Source organism: Tyto alba, unplaced genomic scaffold (assembly GCF_018691265.1).
Source record: "Tyto alba isolate M040663 unplaced genomic scaffold, T.alba_DEE_v4.0 Super-Scaffold_48, whole genome shotgun sequence".
NCBI classification, from domain to species: domain Eukaryota; kingdom Metazoa; phylum Chordata; class Aves; order Strigiformes; family Tytonidae; genus Tyto; species Tyto alba.
Window position 1 is genome coordinate 24,601,714 of NW_024881324.1, and position 23,747 is coordinate 24,625,460.

The following is a 23,747-nucleotide window of genomic DNA, read 5'->3' on the forward strand; positions in this document are numbered from 1 at the left end:
AGTTTTTACTTGTAAAGATGGCCTGCAAGGACTGTGCTTTTTTCATTTCAGGGCTGAGGCCTCAAAGCAGCATTTAAACGGTCTTGTATCATCCATGATTATTTGCAGGTCATAAAATTGCTCTAAAAAGGAAAGAGACTGACTTCTGGTATAGCAGGAATTCCATTATACACTTTAGAAATAGATAATTACCTTATCTTCAAGTGTACTTGACTTGAATTTATCGTCGGTATGAAATTATGAAGTTGCCTGTGTCAGAAGTCACAAGTTACTGCTGCTGACCCCAGAGAAATAAGGTCCAGCTCAGGGCAGAAGCAACGAGAGCTGAACTTGCTTGTTCATTCAGAAGCCAGCTGCAGAAGATTGGGTTTGGTACACTTGCACATGTGCTACATTAATTCTTCTTTCTGTGTTTCCACAGGCCTTGAATAGGGGCATTGCTGCTGTCAAGGAGGATGCTGTGGAAATGCTGGCCAGCTATGGGCTGGCATACTCCCTAATGAAGTTCTTCACGGGTCCGATGAGTGACTTCAAAAATGTAGGTCTGGTGTTTGTGAACAGCAAGCGAGACAGGACCAAAGCAGTGTTGTGCATGGTTGTGGCTGGCGCTGTAGCTGCTGTATTTCATACCTTAATAGGTAAGGTCATTTCACGTCTAATTAATGTGTCTTTTAATTTGCTTTCCTCGCCTGTTCTTCAAACTGATGAATCTGTAGGCTTAAGATTTCATTTATAAGCGCAACAGGAGACGCAAAAGAGATGAAGTCATGCCCATCCATGCAATTTCTATTACTTTTTAAACAGGTTGTTTAGTGGCAAATTCTAACCCCAGGGCTCTCCTGCCCGGCAGCAAAGCATGCTGCTGATCTCTTTCGGTCAGGTGTGTGTGCCAAACTTTGGCAAGGTTGACAGGTTGCATGAAGCTGGTAGCTCAGTCTTAACTGTTAGGTAGTGATGATCAACTAGCAGTATCTGCCTGAATGGGTTGAGCAGGACTTCAAGGTGTGCTTGGTAGGGCTGTTTGTCAGAACTTGGTGGCATTGTCGGTGTACTCCCTCTGTACCTATCCCTTTGCCTGTTATCTCACAGTACAAAACTCTAAGCAAGTAGGTGCCAGCATCCTCATTAAAATACCAGGTATTACTCTACTAGTGCTAGTCGTCATCCATTTCTGTTGAGTAATTAATCTGTAAGAGAAGGAGTTACTGAGAGCGCTTTATGCCAAACTGAGACCAGCTCCCTGAGTGCACTCTGAAACAAAGAAAATGCACAAGCAGATGTGAACTGAACATAAGAAGTAAGGCAGCCGCAGAATTTGCTGTTTTCTGAGAGCCTACAGAAATGGGATATCAGCCCTAGCATCAACCACAGCAGTAAAAAGCCACATGATCTGGAAGACTTTAACTTCATCGTCTCCAAGAACTGCACCGGATTCTCTGCACCTTCTGGCTCATTCTGCAGAGCTGCAACCTCTGGATCTCAGCAACGAGGAACAGGAGACACTGGAAGAAGCAGCAGAGGGTGCATTACAGTCAACAGGTAAAATCCTGGGAGCTCTGAGGGTTGGGAGGAGGGAAGAAATGCCACAGCCTATGGTGGCACGTGTTGGTTGACAAGGCAGTAGGGTTAAGTTGGATGACCAGCAGTAGGGGCTCATTCCATCACAGAAAGATGAGAAATGCGAGTATGATGGCAATATCCAGAATTGCTGTGAAGTAACAGAGTGGCCTGGAAGTGAGACACTGTTCATTATCAGGCTGTTAATATCTCAAGAGCAGCACATGCTGCCGGTCATCAGGTAGAGTGGAATGGAATGGAATAGGAATGGAATGGAATGGAATAGGAATGGAATGGAATGGAATGGAATGGAATGGAATAGAATACAATACAGTACAATACAATACAATACAATACAATACAATACAATACAATACTATTTTGGTTCCTGTCCAAATAGGTAGAAGAGCCATCTGGCAATTACGAATGCCCCCTGCTCTTATCCTTTAACAGGCTGCCAGCTGTATTCACCAGCTTTATGTGCCTTCCAAGCACTCCAGTTTGTTTGACCATCGTGTCTTATTCCACCACTGGTATGGCAGCCCAATGCTGTTTACTTTTACTCCATGTTATGGTCATAATAGATACTTACAGTGACGGCTCACCAGCCATGGCAACTCTGTGCCAGGGATAAGCTGTCGCTAATTTTATGGGATGAATCCATGCATTCAAGTTAATTTAATTCACTGGTGTCGATTGGTCACCGCCTCAACGTGTTTACAGTTCAGGCTGCTTTACTGAGTCAGTGTTATAAACTTTGGGCCATTTGTACATTTGGCTCTCATATTTCTTTGCTTGGAATGTTTCTTCAGCCCCCAGAGATGCTCTTCTAGTTGCTCACTTGTTTTCCTGCCAGTGCTGGTCAAAGTTTTTGGCTTTGCCAGCTGGATAAAGAAATATTTTCAAGTCATCCAACATTTTATTTTAAGCTATGATAGATTTTAAGAAAATTTAAAGTATAACTATCAAATTTTCAGGTGAAGGACATAGCTGGATTTTCCATGGGGGGCTTTTTATTGAAGGGAGGTGTTTGGGGCAACTGTTGGAAAACATGCCAGGTAAGTTTATTGCTTTTGCCTGGAAGTAGAGCCCTGCTGAGTTCAGAACCTCTGAAATGCCCTCTCTGCAGATATTGGGGGAAAAAAAGTGAAAAAAGAAGGCTGTATTTACCATGATTTAAAGTCTTGAATTAAAGGGCTTCACACAATCTTTCAGCTGCTTATGATGGCAGACTGCAAAATGTTGTTTAGTATTTTAACTTGTCTCTGCCTGAAAATATGTGGAGGCCACAGCAGAGACTGGCAGAGTGCCCAAGAGAATGGAGTTAGTCAGATTCTAGCACCAATTGCCTGGGTGATGTTGCCAAGTTTTACGTTTCAAGTTTCCTTTGAACCTGTTTCAAATTCTGATTATTATTCTCTGACCCACAGATGCACAACCTGCCTAGCAGGAGGAAGAGGAGGAGTCCAGTGACAGACAGGCAGCCTCCTAGGACCTGCAACTACTGCCCAGCATCTGCAAGCCTGTCACAGGCTATCTCCAGGAGACACAAATACAGGTTACTGATGCTTGGCAGATGAAAAAGAGAAACACACAGCACCCAGGGGACTGAATTTCTTCCACATGCCGCGTGTGTGGGGCTAAGGAAGATGGCATGACTGTCTGCTGTGGACTGTCGAAGCCCAGGAAGGAACAGGGAACAAAGCCCAGTGAAATAAGGAGGAGTACCGAAAGTCAGAAGGAAGAAAACAAGTGGTGATAGAAACACAGTGACCACAATGAATCACCACATTTCCAACTGTGATAGAGACTATTTGCAGTCTGCACACACAGCTCCTCACAAACAGCAGCCTTTACTTGTTTAAAATATCAAAACAGACTGTTTCACCCACCTGACTCATGCTTCACTGCTTTCACCAGCTCCCCACTACTGCTTCCCCACCGGGACTAACGCAATCCTCTGTGGGAGTGACTGCCTGGGCCAAACCACTCAAACTCACAGTTGCAGGCTCTGGGTCCCTAAGTCATTACTCCACCACATTCCCATGAACATCCACAAAGTCCTCACCGACAGCTCCTACCACTCCTCTGTACAGGTAGCCGTAAGAACCAAGGAACAAGCTGACCCTGACCAAAGGGGTTTGAAACCGTATTCTCGTCCCACTTACAATGCTGCTGCAAACCTTGGTCAGTACAGTATTCCTGGAGTTGTCCTTTCAGATGAGATTTGGAAATAGAAGATATTATGCTGCCTTCCTTCCCTTGTGCTATTCTGGGGGGAAGCTACTGCCGCCAGTTAGGGTTTCCTGGTGGGAAGTTCACCATGCAGCCAGGTCTAAAGAATCTTGTTATTTCAGAAATTGGCTTTTGGTGAGCATATTGGGCTGTAAGAGGAGGGATTCAAGATGCTAAGCCTGTCTTGTGTGTATTTTTGACATCTTACTAAATTACCGTCTTGACAGAGGAGAAAAATCATTTCTAGAACATTACACTAACATAATTCATTTCATGCTGTTGCTGGTAAGCCTTCCATACTAAGTGGGTCCTTTTAACACCAGTATCATGAGAGCCATGCACATTTTCTGTGGCAATAAAACAGCCTTTCGCTAGTTTACTGAGAAACAATATACTGAGAAACAATATACTGAGAAAGTTTATTTCCTTTTGTATATTAGTATTACTTTCCACTGCTCTCTAAGGTTCTGGAAATGACAAGGCAGAAGTTACTTTGGGGAAACTTCCTCTTTGATTAAGTAAACATCCTGAACTGGTGCCCACTACACCTGGTTAAAAACTACATGGTAGATCATTTGTCATCAGCGGGAAGAGAAGGTTGGAACTTTAGTAACCAGGCACACCTAGAGCAGACTGAATGGTCAAGACCTGCGAGTGATTTGTTTTGTGCCAGTGTATTACTGACAGGCCAGCAGGCACAGACCACCCCCTGCACAGATTACACAGGGGAAGGCTTTAGCAGTTGTCAGTAATGATATAAATGTTCTCCACGGTAATTCCACTGATTCCTTTGAACTTCCCACATGTATGGTCACTGCACGTACATGAAAGATCTGCATAAGAAGCGAGACATAGGTGTAATCCCACCACTTCCATTGTAACACTGCTGGAATTTTCTGGAGACTAGGAGTTACAGAGTGGATTATGACAACCTGAGCTATTTTTTCTAGTCAGTCTTGTTCCAGCATGCCCACTGTACTGGCTCGTACTAAGCATTTTGCCCTGGAAAAAGATGATGGCACAGGAACACAAATAAGAATATAATCCAGGTTTGCTTTTTTTTTTTTCTTTTTCTTTCTTTCTAAAGTATGATAAGTTGTTATTCATTCAAAATGTGTCCCAATTCATCATCTTCTGATGACCATTCCTAAAGCAGTAACATGCTTACCCAGCTGCCCCAACCCTTCTTCCACAACAGGGGCAGTTTCTTATCAGCAAGGTATTTAGGGCAAAGGAAGAAAGCCTATGATCAAAGCATGTGGATTTTAGAATAGCAATGACTGGTTTTTATTTAAAACAGGCTAATTTTGAGACTTACGAGTTGTTGGCCTACCTAAAGATATTTCAGAGACCAGTGGTCATGAATAGATTGGGGAAAATCAACTAATGCAATTTTGGAACTAGAGCTGAGTACAGCAAAAGGTGATTGCAGTAATCAGTCTGCATTGAGATGCTCGTAAGATGTTTTTTTTTAAATGTAATTTATTGCTATAAGCAAAAAAAAAAAAAAAGCCTAAAGCACTCTGATCATTTGGGCTTTCACAAGGGGGACACAGGCTGTTGCTTCTGCTTTAAGTCAGGCTAATCAAAGACGTAAAGAAATCTATGTACCCTGTGCCATCTCCAGATGAAGCTTTGCCATTCAATTATTTTTCTTTCTTTTTTTTTTTTTTTTTAAAAAATGACATTTTTCTATTGCCTAAATCACTTAGCTGAACAAGCTCCTGACCAGCTTCAGTTTTGGCCACGTGAACCATCTTTCTGACAAGCAGCAGAATAGATTTTTACTTCTCAAGTCTCTAAGTTCATTTTTAAAACTCTCAGCAACTATGAAAATGGTATGCCTCTAAAAAGAACACACTTTAACCCAGAAACATTTTTGGATTTTTTTTCTCCCTCCAGTAAAGCTAATATTGACATACGTAACTCTGTGTCTGGAAGTAAATGGTATCACTTCCTATGAGGGTTTCTTTTTGTTTTCTTTATGGTGTGAGTATAACATGCTGGGTAGTAGACAGCTCCAAAATTACTGCGGTACAGCTTTTTGTTTGAGACTGCTGGTACCGTCAAGAGTGTGTTCAGTTGTTTTAAGAATGTATGAAGCTTATGGGGTAGTAATCGGCTTGTCAGAGAAATCGGTGCAGGGAAGAAGAGATCCCTTTAGATATGGAGTTTTCAGCATCATTTCTTAAGCTTCTGGATCTTAAAACTCAACCGGAAAAGCCAAAAGCAGGAATTCCTGCTTAAATTCTGTAATAAAACTAATCCACAGGCATATCAAAATAAATGAGCTATTAGAGGAGAGCAAACAGGCAGCTTGTCTTGAGAGTTTGACTTCTCTGTTTTGGTTGAAATGATGCAAGGATTGGGAAGAGCCATCTGCTTTAGATTCATGTAATACTCTTCAGCTCTGTTGTATCTGTTGTTTTGTACCATGCTTCATAATAAGTTTGTAGGGTTGGCCAAGGTTAAGTTCTAATTGCATCAGCAGTTGCTTTATTCACAGCTCAGAGACACATGCCTGTATATTTGACGGTAAATCTCAGCTTGCTGAGTCCTTCTTTCTGAGGATGGAAACATTCATGGACATCAGCAAAAGTGATTGTGTGCTTTCAGTAACATGTGGAATAGTTAACTGTTTTAAAACTAGCTTTTAAACTTAGCCATTAAGATTTTAAAATCAAAATCACACTGAAAAGTGCAGTTAGACTCTTTTTTGGGGTGGGGGAGAGAGAAAAGCAATCTTAAAGCTTACAGAGCACAGTGCTGATATCCCTAGAAATCTTAAAAATGTGGTGCTGTGGGCTGTGATGATACAAGTCCCTTGAGAGTGTCCTGCCAATAAACTACAACCATGTGGTCAACTCTCTGTTTCTAGAAGTGAGAGCAGTTCAGCCTCTGACCCCTCTGAATCTGTGATTTTTTCTGTGATAGTAAACTTAAAAAGAAAAAAAAAAAAAAAAAACGGCTTTTAGAGCCAATAAAGTTACTTTTTACTCACTTTCTAAACACTCTAAAAGTCTTATTTAAAGCAAGTGAGGCCGAGCAAGTGAAGTGCATGGAGAGCAGGGAGGGTGACTTCCCAGCACTGCCCCTCCACGGGAGCAGGTTCCTCAGCACCTGGACTGGGGGTATGTCAGTCCCCATGTGGGAAACAAGGCTGGTGTGTTTCCTGCAGTGGTTTTTAAAGTTTTTGTGAAGGAGAGGTGGAAAGCAACTTCAGCCGAACCTAAGAGACAGCTCGATGAATCTGACCCTCACAGGCAGTTTGCCTCGTGTGCCTTCCAAACTTCTCCTCCGTTCAAGTAAGTCGATTCAGAAGCATCCATATACTGCCGTGACATAAAAGCAGCTTTCCACAAGGACTTACCGTGCAAAAATCCATGCGTAACTGAGAGTTTTCAAAGTGCTGAGAAGAAAATCAGTGCATGGGTATTCATGCAAAAATAAGAGGAGGCTGTTCTTGATGTGTGACTGGACTGCAACAGGCACGTGAACACGTGAAGAACTTAACGGGCCAACTGAAGACAGGTTGGAGTCCTGGCTTCAAGTTCTTCCCCCACCCCTCTTCAAAAGGAAACAAGGCTGGGAGTGCCTCAGGAGGATGGCTAAGCAGCTTGGGGATTACTGGGTGAACTGGGAGACTGTGAGTCTAACAGTCATAGATCAGATGAAAGACATGTCGATAGGGACCAGCATAGGGAAAGGAAGAGTTTTTAACATTTTAGCATCTTTTGGGCAGTCCTGGTAACCTGGAATGAGGCTCGTGCCTGTTCCCAGTGCTGACATACCACCTCCTTCTGTTTTACTACCTTGTTTACACTGTCTTGTTTGGACTGAGAGGTCTTTTCAGTCCTGTTAACCATTGAACTGCTGTATCCCTAAGCCGTCACAAAACAGTGATGACTTAAACTCCTCTTTAATTGCTTCCAAACACTGTTTATGAGTTATGAGAGATAGTTTTAGGCTAAAAAGATTGAATTAGATGACTTTAAAACCTAATCATTATTTTAACGGTTATTACAAGTATATAGAGGAAACTGAGTAATAATATGCGGGCCTAGAACATAGTTTATAAAAGGTTACAAATCATTTGGATTATTTAACTGTGCATAATATGTAAGTCCCCATAGTTCAGAGACTCCAGTCATAGTTAGCTCTTTGTTATTGCTGATCACGAGGAGGACTCTGGGGTTATTAAAACAACTGGATAACATGCATACGAGCAGAGGTGTAAGCAGTTCTTTAGAGCTGTGTGGTGACTCCCTGCATCTGTGCTGTCTTCAACCCAACACCTTGGGAAGAGAGACCTGGCGAGAGCCGTGTGGCCCAACACTAAAAATTGTTGTCTCAGATTGAAACAGGACAGCAAAATAATATACTGGCGATCGAAGTGGCGACCCCCTGATTTTTTGACTGAACTTGACCCCCTGAACTTTTGTGACTTGTGGCTCCTGAGGTGCCCATTTTAGATAAGGAAGGAAACTAAAGCTGGTTGAGGCTTCCCAGAGACTGTACAGTGAAGGGCACTGTGCCCTGACAGGTCCCAGCAGAGGTGATCATTAGGCAGAGTAAGGGAGAGGTGTAATGAGTATGATTTGTTGCATGTCTTCACATTTCATAGTATCCTTTTACAGCTTTGGGCAGGTTTACAGGTAATGTCATGAGAATGCAGTGGCAATAGATAGTTTCAGCATTTGTAAGGTACTACTCCCATCAAATACACAATGCCTGGTGAAAACAGCTTTTCTAACAAAGAGCCTTGAGTTAATGAAAGAGCAGTAGATTTTCTGGAGTGCCCGACTGTTCATTTAGCAAACAGATGTGGCATTTACTATACCCATCTCCCAAAACAGCCATTTGTTATCACTCCTCTGCCAAAGGTTACTTGAAAAAGAACCATGAGAGCACTCCTCAGTCATAAACAGCAGCTGGTGAGGCTGTAATATCCTGAAGCCCCTGCAGCTCTTTGCTAAGTAGATGCATGTCTCTGCTCCTAGGCGTCACAGACTTTCAGGTACCTCTGAGTATCTCACCCAGAGTCCATATGTAACCTTTATTATTCATTCCTATTCTTGTGTCTCTACAGCATATAGTGATTTGGGGTATTACATTATTAATAAGCTGCACCATGTGGATGAATCAGTGGGAAGTAAAACTCGGAGGGCCTTCCTTTATCTTGCTGCCTTCCCTTTTATGGATGCCATGGTGAGTGCCTGATTCAGAACTGAATTTTAATATTAATGTTATTTTTTTGCTTTGGTGACCTTAGTTCAAGGTCTGTTACCCGATGGGAAACTGGAGGTGTGCAGAAGGAAGGTGTGTCCTTTGCAAGCAGTAGCTCTGAATATACCTGGGCATATCAACTCCTGCCACATACCTGGAAAAAGCATCTAGGTGGACTTTGAACATCCAGAGATCATGACAAGTGTAAAAACCTCAGTTACTGTATGTGTATGCTGGACAGCACTGGCCACCTTAAGCGCTGCACCTGTTGTCTATGTGCCCTCTCATTTCAATTTGTAGTGAAAGAGTGGGATTTGCCATGCATTTCCAAATCACTTGCAGAGCTCACAAGGAATAAGCTCAGTATTTTTTTTTGTTGAAAAGATATTTCTTACCATCAATTTGTGCAAGCACAGCTAAGTCCAGTATATCTCAAATGCTTGGGCAAGAGAGCCATACATGGAGTGGGCTGCTGCTTCCCAGATCACCAGGCTTACTCCTTGTGGCCTGCAGAACACAGAAATACAGCAGCTCTCTTTAATGCCTCTACTTCTGTGTAAAACTGTTAAAGGATGATCTTCTCATGGCATGCTGCTACCACTTTCTCTACCATTTCGTCTGCTTGAAACAGTAACTGACAATAAAAAGAAGTTGGACCGTTAAGTTTTCTTTTCCAGACAGGACTTGGTATAACTCAGCCAATCAATATTACACTTCAGAAGTGCATCCAGGAGAATAAATGCTTTTTCCCTCGGTTTATTTAGTATGATAATCCATGCTGTGTGGCATCTGTTTTATGAAGAAGGGGCAGTTTCTTATTAGATCTGCTCAGAATTATCTATACAGTCTGTAAAATTGTTCCCATTCTCCCTGTCAGCCCTGGCAATGGGGAACTGAATGCAGAGGTGCTTTCACAGCATTAATGACTTAACATTTGCCCAGGTTCTCACCAGGTACTGCTGGTGGAAAAGAGCTTTATAAATTGTTTGAGTACAATCTAACAACCAGAAAACGACATTCTGGGACCTGAAATCATTCATAAATATCATAATTGCTTCTCAAATTCTTCTCTGCCTTTTTTTCAGGCATGGACCCACGCTGGGATTCTGCTGAAACACAAGTACAGTTTCCTAGTGGGATGTGCCTCCATCTCAGATGTCATAGCTCAGGTAATGACTCCTCTTACTTAGAAGTCACTGTTTGCATTGTGTCATGGACTAGATGCTTTCCTAAACAGGAACTCTCTTGCACAGAGACTGCTTTTTCTCTCTACCATGAACAACACACCAGAGTAAGTAATCTTGTATACCGTTCTCTGACTGTTTCCCTGTTGTATAGAGGCTGTTTGCTGACAGTTGTGGGTGCAAAGATGACCAAATGTTGTTTGAGCTTGCATTTGTGAGGGGGGGTGTTAACTACCCTATTGCATTATATGAGACACACTTGAAAAACAACATTCATACATGTTGGTGATGGCCAGTGTTGTAGCATTTGGGAACCGATATACAGCCCTCTTTTTAAAGCATATATAAAAATATTACGAAATGGAGACTCCCAGCACCTGTAAAACAGTTGCTGTACTGCCCCATTACCAGCTGAATGGTGCAATGACTGGGTAAGAAAGAGGATAATAACAGTACAACATCAAAGAAAATATGAAGTCAACAACACTTAGTTCAATTTTCCATAATATTTTCCTCCCACTAAAGATGAGCAAACCATAAACTAGGTTGAACCACTCAGTCAGCTGCTATTCTATGTTTGGCAGGTCTGCCCCTCTACAGTACTGCACTAAATCCCTGTAGATAATACCAATTACTGTAAATGACCTTAACCCTTGGGATCTGCTCTTGTTCTGAGGTGGCCTACAAAGTTCGCTGACCGTGGGTGCATGTCAGGTCATATACAGCTAAATACAGGAACAGCTTCTTATTTTGGCCGTGGTACACACACCCTTTCCGTGATGGTTGGTGAGTGGGGTGCCAGGGTTGTATAGAATAAGACACCTGTCATCTGCTCTCAACAAAACATTGCACAGAGCAAGAGCAAATCCAGAAGACAAAAAGCTGTGGCTCTCCATACCCCAGAACTCTCTACGCCTACATCTGCTCCCTACACAAGCAATAGGTGCACAGGCAATAGCTAATTCTCCTTGGGTAGCTAACTTTGCTTGTGTGTACTGAAAAACAATTATTTTGTAACGTTTTGCAAGTCCTCATAAACAGCGTGGCCTGCCTAATAAACATTTGCACAGTGTGATTTTTCTTTAGAATTTCTTGAGCTCTAGCAATGAAGGAGAGAACCTGCCCTTGAACAATATTGTTTTGTATTTCTTGTAACTCACTTGAATGCCAGCATGTCCTGGCAGTGTTGTCCTCGATTCTGCTGTTCACAGCACCAAACACAATTGGCTTTGCAGTTGTGCCTCCCATCCAGAGACGACCGGAATTTAACAAACACGTCATCAGCTCTGTACTTAACAAAGAGAATAATATCACATTAATCAATTCCTTTGCATTTTTGGATTGGACATTTAATCTTACGAGACGGAATTATGAGCTGTTCATTAGCCCAAAAGTTTCCATTTCATTTACATCAATGTGGCACTGAGATAGCTGAAGAGAGAATGATGAAATACTGAAATTTCACTCAAAGAAGAAGAAAATTAGGATGACATGACTAACTGCTTCTAAATGCTGAAATGAATACTTTAAACTATCTGGCTTTTCGATTGCTACTGCCCTCCCTCCACCCCTCCAAAGAAAAAAAAAAGTAGGGCTTAGAAGCTGACCCTAGAAGCATGTCTCCAGCCTCAGTGTATATCAGAATAGCACATTCTCCTGGGAAGGGTGACACTCGGCCACGTGGCTTGCTGCCAGACCTAGCCAGACTTCCATGCTAACCTTCTCCTATTTATGGCTCCTAGGCTGACACGTTCCATACCTTCAAGTACTGTTTAATAGAGCTTCTGGATGATGTTAACTCTTGTTCTTCTCATTTGCGTGACCAAATGCAGGGGGAGTCCCGACTAAAGGTTCAAATGCCGCAAGGTGGAAATCAGATAGATACTGTAGTCGCACGTGGTTGTTGGTTCAGATGGAATAGCTTGGAGTCAGACAGGAGATATGTTGGCACTAAAGAAACACAAATTACTAATCATGTATTTGTTTGCCCTGCAGGTTGTTTTTGTAGCCATTTTGCTTCACAGTCACTTGGAGTGCAGGGAGCCTCTCTTGATCCCAATCTTGTCCTTGTACATGGGAGCACTTGTCCGATGTACCACGTTATGTCTCGGATACTACAGGAACATACACGATGTCATTCCTGACAGAAGTGGGCCTGAAATGGGGGTATATCTTAATACTTCGCACTTTTGTGAAATCAGTAATTTGAAACTTGCTTTTTTGTGTTGTAATACTTTATTAAACCACTGTGCATGAAGGGCCTCCTCTCTCCGTCCTGCAGGAAAAAAACATTTTCACTTAAAGAGGCATGGTAGAAACTATTCCAGCAACAGCACACATGAGGCAATGCTTCCAGTGGTATGGATGTGCTGTCTACTGAGCACCTCTGCACTGAGCTGTCTACTGAGCTGTAAGACAGCACAGCATGAACTAAGTGGACACCTTATTTCACAGGGAGGAAGGTCTCAAAATTCCTCATTTTCCTTGAATGTTGTATTGGTTTTCACATATCTTTGGTAGCCAGAACAAATTATGCAGATAGATAACCTTATGCATTATTTACTGAGATCCATGACATAGCTTCTTTTGAATCAGTATTACTAACATGAGTGAAAATATTTTAGGCTCCTCGTGTTGAAAACTATTGAAATGAATGCACCAAACTGACAATGGGTGGGAAAAGCAAAAATCCTTTCTCTGTACTTTTGGTTCAGTACTGCATGTTGTTTTCCAAACTCACGTCTTTTTTTTTTTTGTTTTTTTTCACTATGTGTTTCAGGGAGAGGCTACAATAAGGAAGATGCTGAGTTTTTGGTGGCCTTTGGCATTAATTTTGGCAACACAGCGAATAAGTAGGCCCATTGTCAACCTTTTTGTCTCCCGGGACCTAGGTGGCAGTTCTGCAGCCACAGAGGTAAGAAAGTCAGTGCTCTCCATTACTGCAAATGATCATTTACATGTAGTTACCTCCGTGTTTCCCTTTCCAGCCATGCTGACAAGTGAAAATTGTCTTGACAAGTAAAAATTGTCTTAGGTACATTCCTGTTTAGTGCTCTCTTTATCCTTTAGAAGAAGACCTCTTGGACTCTTACCATGAGTGTTTCTGCCAGGCCTAGTGGGACCTCACCCTCAGGAAGACCAGTAGAATTTTTTCACTGAACAATTCCTGTGTCCCAGGTTTTCATGCTCTACATATAGGTACACATGCTCTGGAGCATTCAGATCCCAGAGATTTTAGGACAGTCATCAGCAGTCCCATGTTCTGCTGTTTCCTGTCACGTATATTTACGTCTGTGAAAACTGATGTGAAACTACTGTTAGCAGTCAGTGTGTCACACAGAACAGGGTAGAGATTTAAGGAAGCACATAAAAAAAAAAAAATCTGTCTTCAAGTTAGGATATGAAATGCACCCCGTTTCTCTTGAGGAATTTCAGATTACTCCAGTGGTTTCCTACAGCTGATGGGAGCCAGACTTCTGATCGTATCACAGAGCCTTCACCAGTGCTCACCATGAGCTGACCTATTCTCTGAAGAAGTCTGGGGGACCTTTGCTGCCAGTTTAGGTGGGAGGATGTCTAGATCCACATAGTTATTAGCAAATCTCTCATTTTTTTTCTATAGGAAAAGCAAAGCTGTAAGATACTAAATGGAAAGGAAAATTCAGACTGCTAATGCCCAATGAACATTCTCTCAGCACTGCTAATTTTTCACATGTGATACTGTGTGTTTCACTCACTCAGGAGTTCCCAGTGGAAATACAGAGCTGTGGAGAGAGAATTTAGGAAATGTATGGCTTTTACATGTGTAAATCAGGGATCAGTCTATACATTAATAGCAGTCTCAGTACAAGGGGAGCCAGAGTGAGTTAGCAGCAATCAGTTTTGCATTTCTTGGTGACTTGAATTTAGGTGCATCACATTTCATGGCTAGCCAATTGCATTTTGTTTCTAAGAGGATGATTCCAAATACATGTCATAACTGGCGGGTTGCTGGCCTTTTTATACTAACAGTAATAGTCATATTTCAACTTTCTCTGATTCCTGAAATAATCACCTCTGAAAAGGGAGGTGCTGGCAACACAGATAACATCAGTGTCTGGAGCATCTGTTTGCACAGGAGTTGTATAGGTCCCCTGTCCAGTAACCCCAACAACTTTCAGTGTGGGCAGGACGTCCCTGTGAGGGGCTGGGCTGTAGCACGTTGATCAGCACAGCAACTCTGCTTGCACTGGCCAGCTCCCTCTGCTTCTGTTTGTACTGCCAGCACAGTTACGGTGATTGGGGTACCTTTTTTGGTGTTGGCTTTGCTGGGGGACTTTTTTACCTGTCAAATACAGGCTCTAGACATTTAGGAAAGCTTTCGTGCACCTATTTTGGGATCCCACCAGTTGAGGAAAAATACTGGAAGAAAAATAGCTGCTAAAAACTTCAGTAAATTAATCCAAGTGGAATCTAGCATACAAAATGTCATAGTGAAATATTGTTTTCTTTACCAGTTACTGTGTCTTTGCAGTCTTTTTGGACTGCATCATGAAAATAAGCAAAATATCTTTTCTATTCCTTATTTGATTTAACCCAGTTAGGTTTCATACGGATGGAAGTTCTGCTGAAAATACAATAATGAGGGGGGGATTTCAACTAAAAAGGGTACTGTCTTAAAATTCCAATTTGTTTTCTTTGAACCAATTACTTTTTCAAGGTACATTAAACATCATTAAAACTATATTAGCAGGGAAGAATCTGTCACGCTCTTTTCCTCTCTGTGGATGTCACTACTTTTCCCCCTCTTTTTAAACAGCACAGGGAACAAATTCACTTGCTACATGGTCCTGTGTTTGTACAGATCTTTTAACCCAGCAAGGACAGCAATTACATTTATAATGGGAAAATGGGCCCAGATAACCAAGAAAATGTGCAGCAAAAGTTTAGAAGTGAAATAGAGGCAGCAGTAGTTAAGTAGTTCTTAACACTACCATTACCAGATGTGAAATGAATCTGAATTTAGGCAGGTTGTAACAGATCTGAACCTGCAGACAAAAGGCAGTCAAGCACTGATATCTGGAATTAAGGGAGTCGGGCAGTTCTCCGTAGAGATGCGCGCTTCAGCTCTGAGGGCTAGAAAACTTGGAGTGACGGTGGGTTTCCAAGCAGCTGCAGGAAGAACTCCCTAAACACCCTTCCTATGTGAAAGACATGTAGTACATGTATTTGGACATTTTCTTCAGAAATCAGAACCAGCAGCAAAATCTCTCATATATCAGTACGTAGAGGGGGGGTTATGTCTTTGATGTGCCTCTTGGACTGTACTTGGGAAAGTGCAAAAGGGCCTGGTTTTAAATTGCAGGCAGTGAGTTGTTTCTCATTATAAAAATGGTCATTTGGGATTATTTTTATCTGGTTTTCAGTGATAAGCACCGAAGTGGGGAGAGTTGGGGTTTTTTGTCTTGTAAGTGCCTTCTGCCCCACAACAGCCAGTTTGATGTCCAAAGTCAGTCAGCCACAGAGGCTTACTGTTTTGTAGTCTGCCTGTCTGTCTTAAAATTGTTTCACTTATGAATAACCAAGTAAAATGCATATAAGTTAAAATTATGAAATATGACCCAAAGCTACCATGGGGTGTAAGGCATTCTGCTACTCAGATATCTGCAGGTGAAATAACTCAGGAGCTATGTGGGAGGGAGGTATTCATCTGGCTGAGGGGCACACACCAGCTCAAGTTAACTGTTACCCCAAAGCATCAGAGTGATGGTGAAACGAATAAGCTGAGTAACGTAGCTTCATGGCACGAGAGATTTCCTAAGCCTAAAATGCCAGGCCACTCTGATGGTCTTCCTGAAACAAGTAGCTTCCAGGCGCCTGCCTGGTTTCTCACTGGTCATTGGGGTGATACTGGTGGGAAACGGCACCCTGTGCTGGTTTAACTGTTCTGTTGAAAGATTTTTAGTCCATGTTTCCCTGTCTCTTTTCATAGGCAGTAGCGATTCTGACAGCTACGTATCCTGTGGGACACATGCCTTATGGCTGGCTGACAGAGATCAGAGCAGTATACCCTGCTTTTGACAAGGTGAGTGCCCGTGTTAGGGGTGTAATAAATACCTTTCATATGGTTTCACATGCACGGTCCTCCTCTTTCTCCCTGTTACAACATTTTAATTTAGGGGTGGCTTCAGAGATGTCAGAGGAATTTCTGTCAAACATGAAGAAAGTTAGTTTATGGCTCCATAATCAAGTGGAACAGATTCTTTAAAAAATAAACCAGAGTTTAAATAGGGCTCCATTAATGGCCACCTATTGTCTTGCTTCTCTTTACTTTTGCTTCTGATGCCTATTGTTCCTTGTCCCACTGATAAGGTTTTCTTAAAATCCTAGTTAAAATTAATTGGGTTTTGGTGGCTTCAAGCTGTTGTCTGATTTATGATTTTAACCTTAGCTCTGTGTTGCAAGGTATTAAGCTACCTTTTGAATAGGCAGGTTTTGTAATTTTAAGGATTAGAAAAAGTCCTCACTTACTCACTAAGATGTAGCTGCTTAGCTAAATAAGTGATTTCTCACGAAGTGTCCATCAGTGAGTGAGCAAGCTCACATTGCTGCTCCAGATTCTGCGGTACGTCTCAAAGGGGTTTGGGTTCATTTGATTATGTTAATATTTAGTAAAGGTTGTTTCCTAGACTGACAGTAGCACAGATAACATACATTATTTTAGTAGTACTGACTTAGCTGACCAAGACTATGAAGATTTTTGTTGGCAAATCACATAATTACATAAGAATGCAAGGACTGCTCCTGGAACTGAGCACAGAGTAAATGTATAACCAAAATTAATATTGTTTAGACCCTTTTTTTGTTCTGTTTTAGGACTGGTACTCATTAGCCTATATGTTGTGTGAAGAACAGTCATGTCCTGTGACACTAATTCCAATGCCAGATCCTCTCCTTCCCTTTATTTTTCAATTGAACTTTCTGGTTCCAAATATTGATGAAAAAATGTTTGCTTGCTCTGGGATGTACTTAACCGAAGCAAACCCTGTCTGATATGATCCACTACATTTCCAAGGAGAATTTGAAAACAAAACAAAGAAAAGTCAAATCAGTTATAACTTCCTAACCTGCCTGTACACAGCTAAATTGACCTGTCAGATAAAATAAAACATGCAGGCTTTCTCAGAGGTCACACTGCTGAAAAGGAACTGCAGATGCAAAACCAATAAACTGCAAGATAAAAATGGTTTGGGACAGGAAAGACAGGGGCTGCTAACCTCATCTGTTACGAGCCACTATCAAATGCACTATTGCCAGGCAAAATTAACGGCAATTAAGACTCCTAAATTCCGGTCTTATTTAGCTGGTGGAAGATGTGCTGACAATTTCGGTGCTGACAGGATTCGACTGTGACTTTTCTGTTTGTTTATTTCAGTTAAAAGGTTTCTCACAGTGCTCTTGTGGAATAAACGCGAGGAAGAAAAAGCTAGGGTAAGGCACAGATAGGTACAGTTTATCTAATTGCCAAAGAAGTATACAGTGGGGATTTTAGTTGGATGTTTTAAGAGCAATTTGGCATAAAATGTGCTAAGTGAGACAGCAGCAGTATAAGGGGCATCTCATCCTGGCAACCACATGTGCAGATGTCTCCACCATACCTTTCAGACAATAAATACCAAACCAGAAGTCCACGGTGGTTGTTTTTTTTTTTTAGATTGCTGTGAGAATTGCTTTACCCTCAGTCACACGTCATTCGCATGTCGCCGAGCCTTTCAAAAGCATTGTTTCCTTAAGCTAAAGCTTTCTCAGAAGAGTCCAGATAGAAGCACATTTTAGTTCCAGACATCGTAAGCCTCCATTGTGATTCTCAGATGCTGAAAGGGTTTGCACGCATGCAGACTCCCATTTTCTTTTGTCATTTACTCAGAAGCCTGGCAATACTGATGGCTGTCAGAAGCACACTGCATTGCCTTAACTGACTGATGGGATTTGGGATCCAGATACTATGCCCTTCTTGAGTGGCTCTTCTGGAGAAGTCAGATTCTCGTCTTCACGGGGAAATCGTTACCTCTGCTCATATTTGTAAGAGAGATGCACGGTCCTGCTTCAGTCTGTTATGAGATGCCATGTCCAGAGCAACCTCACGGCCTAGCAGTTACACTCAGGTTAAGGGTTACTACTGATTTTCTGAAAGAAAGCAAGCATAATCTAGCTCTGTGCTCTCTTTGCTGTTTTATATGGTGATAATACCATTACTCTTAATGGACAGTGGCATGTGATTCAGAGCAGCACCACCGACTGTGAGAGGACTTGTGAATGCTGTTGATCTGGTTAATAGATGGGAATGGATACTCTTGCTCCGAAGTCTGCATCTTGTTTTGATCCAAGAACTGAGCAGCGTGCAGGAGATAGGAATAAAGGGTACACAGTCAAAAGTTACAGCAAAGGGTGGAATAGAGCAAGGGCAGAGTTAGCAGCAGCGAGGTAGGAACGAATGAGAGCCCTTTTTCTTTGCAGCCCTTTTGGATGGCTGGATTTGGGTGTGCTTTCCTTCTTCTCTGTTATTTTAGCCTTATTAGAAAGTTGATCCATGCAGCAGAGTTTGCTTAAACACTGGTGAGCAACATAAGCAAGGCCTGTCCTCACATATATAAAAAGTAACAGTAACAAAGTTTTTCTTCAGAAACAGAAGAAATAAGAAGAGGTGCATGAATAAAATGTTTACAGAGAGTTTTCATAGCGTGTTCCCAAAGGCAGGCGTGGGAGTAGCTTCCTGCTTTAGGGCCTGGGTTGCCTATGTGCATCTTCATGTAACCAAACTTCCAAGCAGATATTTAGGCAGCAGGACCAAGTGCTATTGCTGCACGGATCACCACAAAACCTTTACATTGCAAAATACTTGAATGCGTATGAAATCATGTATCCTTCACAAAGCTCACGTTTGGTTTGTCCACTCCTGAGATGTGTTTGCATAAATTCCTATTTCTTTCACGACGAGCTTCAATAAAGGAGGCTGACTGTGTGACGGATACTGCTGTTCTACCTGAGTTACATCAAGGATGAATAAATGTTGTACTACAACACATGGTACAGGTTTTATCAACATGGGGACATATTTGGGTATCTCAGACAGCCCCAGGGTAAATGCAATAGATGGCCCAATAGCCTATTGCTGCAGGGCTCCTAATGGTGCCCTGCTTTTGATACACCATCCTCTCCTTTCACAGACCATTTACTTTGTTTTCATGTGTTCCCCAAGGGCAGTTTTAAATCTTAAGCTTCATTTGCTATATTAGACATTTGGAAGAGGTTTTTTGTTGTTTTTTTAAATAAAACTTCGCTGCCATGTGAGTACGGAGCCCATGTTCAAGGTGGAACATCTAATAGTCCTAATTATGTTCTGTTCATTAAACTGCATTAACGGAGCCAGCTGTTCCAGAAGCTTTGTTTATATTACCTGCTTGTCTAATTGGATCAGTAAGGGTACTTGCATTCGTGTATGGATTTGTTACCACCCTGTGGTAAAAGGGAATGAAATCCCATTTTTCCTGAGAAAACTTGCTACAAACTTTAAACTACGATTTAAAAAAATCTCATGGAGTTTCCTTAGAAAGAGCTATTGCTCTTTTTCAAAGCTGAGTTTGTTAAATTGGACTTATTTCTTAGAAAAGTAGGGAGATTACTCAGCTCTCAGTGACCATAGGAGCAGCTGTTGTCAGTTTAAGCAGAAAATATTCTGTGGTGGTACAAATTACTGAGAAAGCTCTGGGTTAAAAAGCAAACAAGCGAAGGCAGACATGCAGGGGCACAGACAGTCAGGTCCAACACATGACCCTGGTGCCGTCACCCTCCCAGTAGTCTGGAGCCAAGCTAATGCTCGTTATCTCTTTCTCTTACCCTAGAATAACCCCAGCAATAAATTGGTGAACACCAACAGCACCGTCACAGCGACACATATCAAGAAGTTCACTTTTGTTTGCATGGCATTGTCCTTAACGGTAAGAAACCTTTGTCCAACTCTCTGGCTTTCATCTCAACCAGAAAATTCTCTCCTCTACCAAATGCTAAAAGCAGCAGCTGTTCAAGAAAGGTGAGTTGTCTTTTCTTATGAAGCTCTGTTGCTTTTATCTGGAGGAAGGAGTGTGATCACAGTACTGGAGTACTAAGAAAATCAGCTGTCATTAACTCAGGCTAGATATTGTAATATCTAGAGTTATGTTATTTAATTCTCACTACTTTTCATTTCAACTCAGCCTCCACATGCAAGGAGATATCAGAGATCTGCTTTTCTTTTTGAATCTTTTTTTTAACAAACAAAACTTCTGGCAACCGGCGTGTCAGGAAAATTAAAAACCACGTTTGTCTCATGTGCAGTGGGATGGCAGCCTGTCCCCAGATGTCCTTCATCTCCTGTGAACGGTGGGAAAGGCAGCATGTGTCAAAACTGCGGTCGCTGTTCCCTGCTGCCTCACCTGGCACTGGTCTTCCATGCTGGGGGTACTTCTGTGTGTGTTAGGTTTGTTTCCTCCCAAAGTGAGCTAAAAAAGGCAGTGTCAGAGACAGTGCTGACACTGACAAAAGGATCCAAAGCCTTCTCTGTGCTGGGAAGCATTGCAAGGCGCTGACATTCAGGGAGGAATTTTGCTGAGCCTGCAGCATTTTAAAACGACCAGCTCACACACGTACGTACGGTGCATCTTCCCCAAGCAAACTGTTTCCACACAAGGCTTCTTAGCAACAAACAGGCAGTCGTGGAAGAAAACTCATGCAGGCGGTGGGGATCATAGGAAATAACGGAGCAGATGACCGGGGTGAATCCAACTTCTGCTTCTACACAGGATGGATTTGCATTAGTGCTTGGAGCTGGTCAAGTCACCATTATGCATTAGCAACCATTCCTCTGTCCATAACGGTCATTAGCAGCCTTGTGATCTGGGCACGGTGTCCTAAGGAGTCCTGGGCTGGCACCATGGCCCATCACGGCAGGGCCCCATCAGCCGGGGTCTGTCCCACCACCCCAGCCCGGAGCGGGGCTGCCGGGGGGGCACCGGGGCAGCCCCGGCATCGGGCACCTCCCTGGGGACGGGCACTGGCCAAGGCTGGGCAGGGACGTGGGGCAGGCAGGGCAGGGCTGTGGGGGGCTGGAGAAAGGCCCTGCTGTGGGGCTGATGGCCCTGGGGGGGTGACATGGGGTCCTGAGCTGGGGGGAGCCCCGGGGGATGGACAGGGCTGGGCAGTGGTGCCCTCAGAGCCACGACAGCTCCTCTCCTTAGCACCTGCACCAACAAGACAAAAGCCGAGGGGAACCTAGAAAATAAGTTTCTCAAAGAAAAAGGGCTTCCTCACACTAGAAAAGTAAGTGGGAAATGCTGCAGTTGTTTTAGGAGGTGATGCACAGTCCTAAAATGGAATCTGTCGATATCCCAGGCACATTTTCTCAAGTGGGAAATGCTGCAGTTGCTTTAGGAGGTGATGCACAGTCCTAAAATGGAATCTGTCGATATCCCAGGCACTTTTTCTCTTTGTCCCCAGCTCTGCGTACCTTCCATGGGGTATATGGCTGCTTTGTAAGTCTCTTCACCCCATGTTCACAAATTTACTGTGGAGTAACAGAGGGTTGACATAATTCCTCTCTCCCCTTCTTTTCAGCGTACAGCCTTTTGACTGAGTCACACTTGGCCTAAGAATGGAGGGAAGCTAATTTACATCAACAGAAACTTTACAGTAAACGAGTCTGCAGTATTTGCAACCATCCCCACCCCCTTGTCCCAGTCTGAGAAATGGGTTATAGTACTCTCGGTCTTATTTCACAGTTGAAAATGAAGCAACTCAATCCATCAGTAGCTGAATTAGGAGATTTCTTCTGCTCTTTGTTGCCTTTACTTTCTCCCTAAACAGCTACAGCTGGCTGCTATCAAAGACAGGATTGCTTGAGCCAGCGTGGCATTTCTTCTGTCTATTCATTTCCTAGATTTAAGACTGAAATCTTTTTTTCATGTGGCTTAGAGGCCAGCAGTTCTTGCTCTAACTTGTATTTCCTACAGCATATAGGAAATTGGCCATTGAATTGGCCATTGTCTGGAGACTTTCCGCAGCTCTCATGTTATCTACCATCACACACCTTGAGTTTTTCTCTTGTGTGTTGTGCCAAGCCAGGGTTACATTCTCTACAGCTGGAGCCTCCCTTGAAGTCTGTCAGTATTGTTAGAGACCCACAAAGGGGAAAGCTTTCCTCTTCGTAAATTATTTTGAGAATACTATTTCAGTCTCAAAGCTTTCTCTGAACTGACTATTTTCTTAACCCTTCTGGGCATTTATCAGGTTACTTGGTCCTGATAGGTGATGAGCTTCTCATGTTACCATCACCATCCTCTGCAGAGTAATTTCTAATTACTGCAATAGGCTTTTGTGTTGTAACTTTACAGGATTTTTTTTCCAAAAGTTCTCCAGTTCTTTCATAAGCTCATCATGAGATCTTTGTCTGCTTTGAAATACCAGAAACACTTCTGAGGTTAACAGCTTTTCCCGTCCTGTTTCTATTTTTGCCTACTAGTGACAGATTCTTAGGATTGCTTGTCAATGGACAGAGCAAAAAAATAGACACATGAGCTCTAAAGACTCAGTTTGATTTGAGGGCCTGAGTCTGAAAATGCTTCAGCACACAAGCTCGGTAGACATCAGTATGACTCATGTCATTATGTGCCACACGTTCTAAGGAACTGGGCTTCAAATATGCCTCTGTTGCAGGCGGGTCAGATGGCCGCTGTAGATTAACTCCAAAGGCCACTGGTGATTGCTGTGTTTTTCTGGAGGGGCTCTACTGCAGTGAATGGCAGTCAGACTAGTGGCACCACTGCTGGTAACATCTTGTTCTTCAGGATCAGAGGGAAAGTGGGAAACAAGTTCCCAGGATGACCAAAAGATCAAAGCAAGTCAAATACTTAGACGTGACGTGTCTAAGTATTATTCAGTGGATCATCTATAGAAGTATTCCAAAGGATGGAAAGATACAGGAAGGTTCGAGCGCACCCGCAGCAAGTTTGCTGATGACACCAAACTGTACGGTGTGGTTGACACGCTGGAGGGCAGGGATGCCACCCAGAGGGACCTTGACAGGCTGGAGAGGGGGGCCTGGGCAAACCTCATGGAGTTCAGCAAGGCCAAGTGCAAGGTCCTGCACGTGGGTTGGGGCAATCCCAAGCACAGATACAGGCTGAGCAATGAGTGGGTTGAGAGCAGCCCTGCTGAGAAGGACCTGGGGGCATTGCTGGATGGAAAACTGACTGTGAGCCAGCAATGTGTGCTTGCAGCCCAGAAAGGCAGCCGTGTCCTGGGCTGCAGCAAGAGAAGCGTGTCATCACGTCGAGGGAGGGGATTCTCCCCCTCTACTCCACTCTCGTGAGACCCCACCCGCAGTGCTGGGTCTGGCATTGGGGCCCCCAACACAAGAAGGACACAGATCTGCTTGAGCAGGTCCAGAGGAGGCCATGGAAGTGATCAGGGGGCTGGAGCAGCTCCCTTATGTGCACCAGCTGAGAGCATTGGAGTTGTTCAGCCTGGAGAAGA

The 23,747-nt window shown here is 43.0% G+C and overlaps 1 protein-coding gene and 1 long non-coding RNA gene across 2 annotated transcripts in view; both read left to right on the forward strand.

Annotated features, from left to right (window-relative positions):
* ANKH (ANKH inorganic pyrophosphate transport regulator) overlaps nt 1–23,747 on the forward strand; it is a 104,527-nt gene that overhangs the window by 58,947 nt on the left and 21,833 nt on the right. Inside the window, exons 2-8 of the mRNA XM_042806747.1 lie at nt 422–638; nt 8,882–9,000; nt 10,104–10,187; nt 12,198–12,368; nt 12,982–13,116; nt 16,174–16,266; nt 20,084–20,179. Coding sequence (XP_042662681.1) covers nt 422–638; nt 8,882–9,000; nt 10,104–10,187; nt 12,198–12,368; nt 12,982–13,116; nt 16,174–16,266; nt 20,084–20,179 — 915 coding nt within the window. The remainder of the gene's footprint in view (nt 1–421; nt 639–8,881; nt 9,001–10,103; nt 10,188–12,197; nt 12,369–12,981; nt 13,117–16,173; nt 16,267–20,083; nt 20,180–23,747) is intronic.
* Nucleotides 650–4,201, forward strand: LOC122154807. The gene is made up of 2 exons (XR_006166883.1): nt 650–1,539; nt 2,988–4,201. It is a non-coding gene; the product is annotated as an uncharacterized LOC122154807 (long non-coding RNA).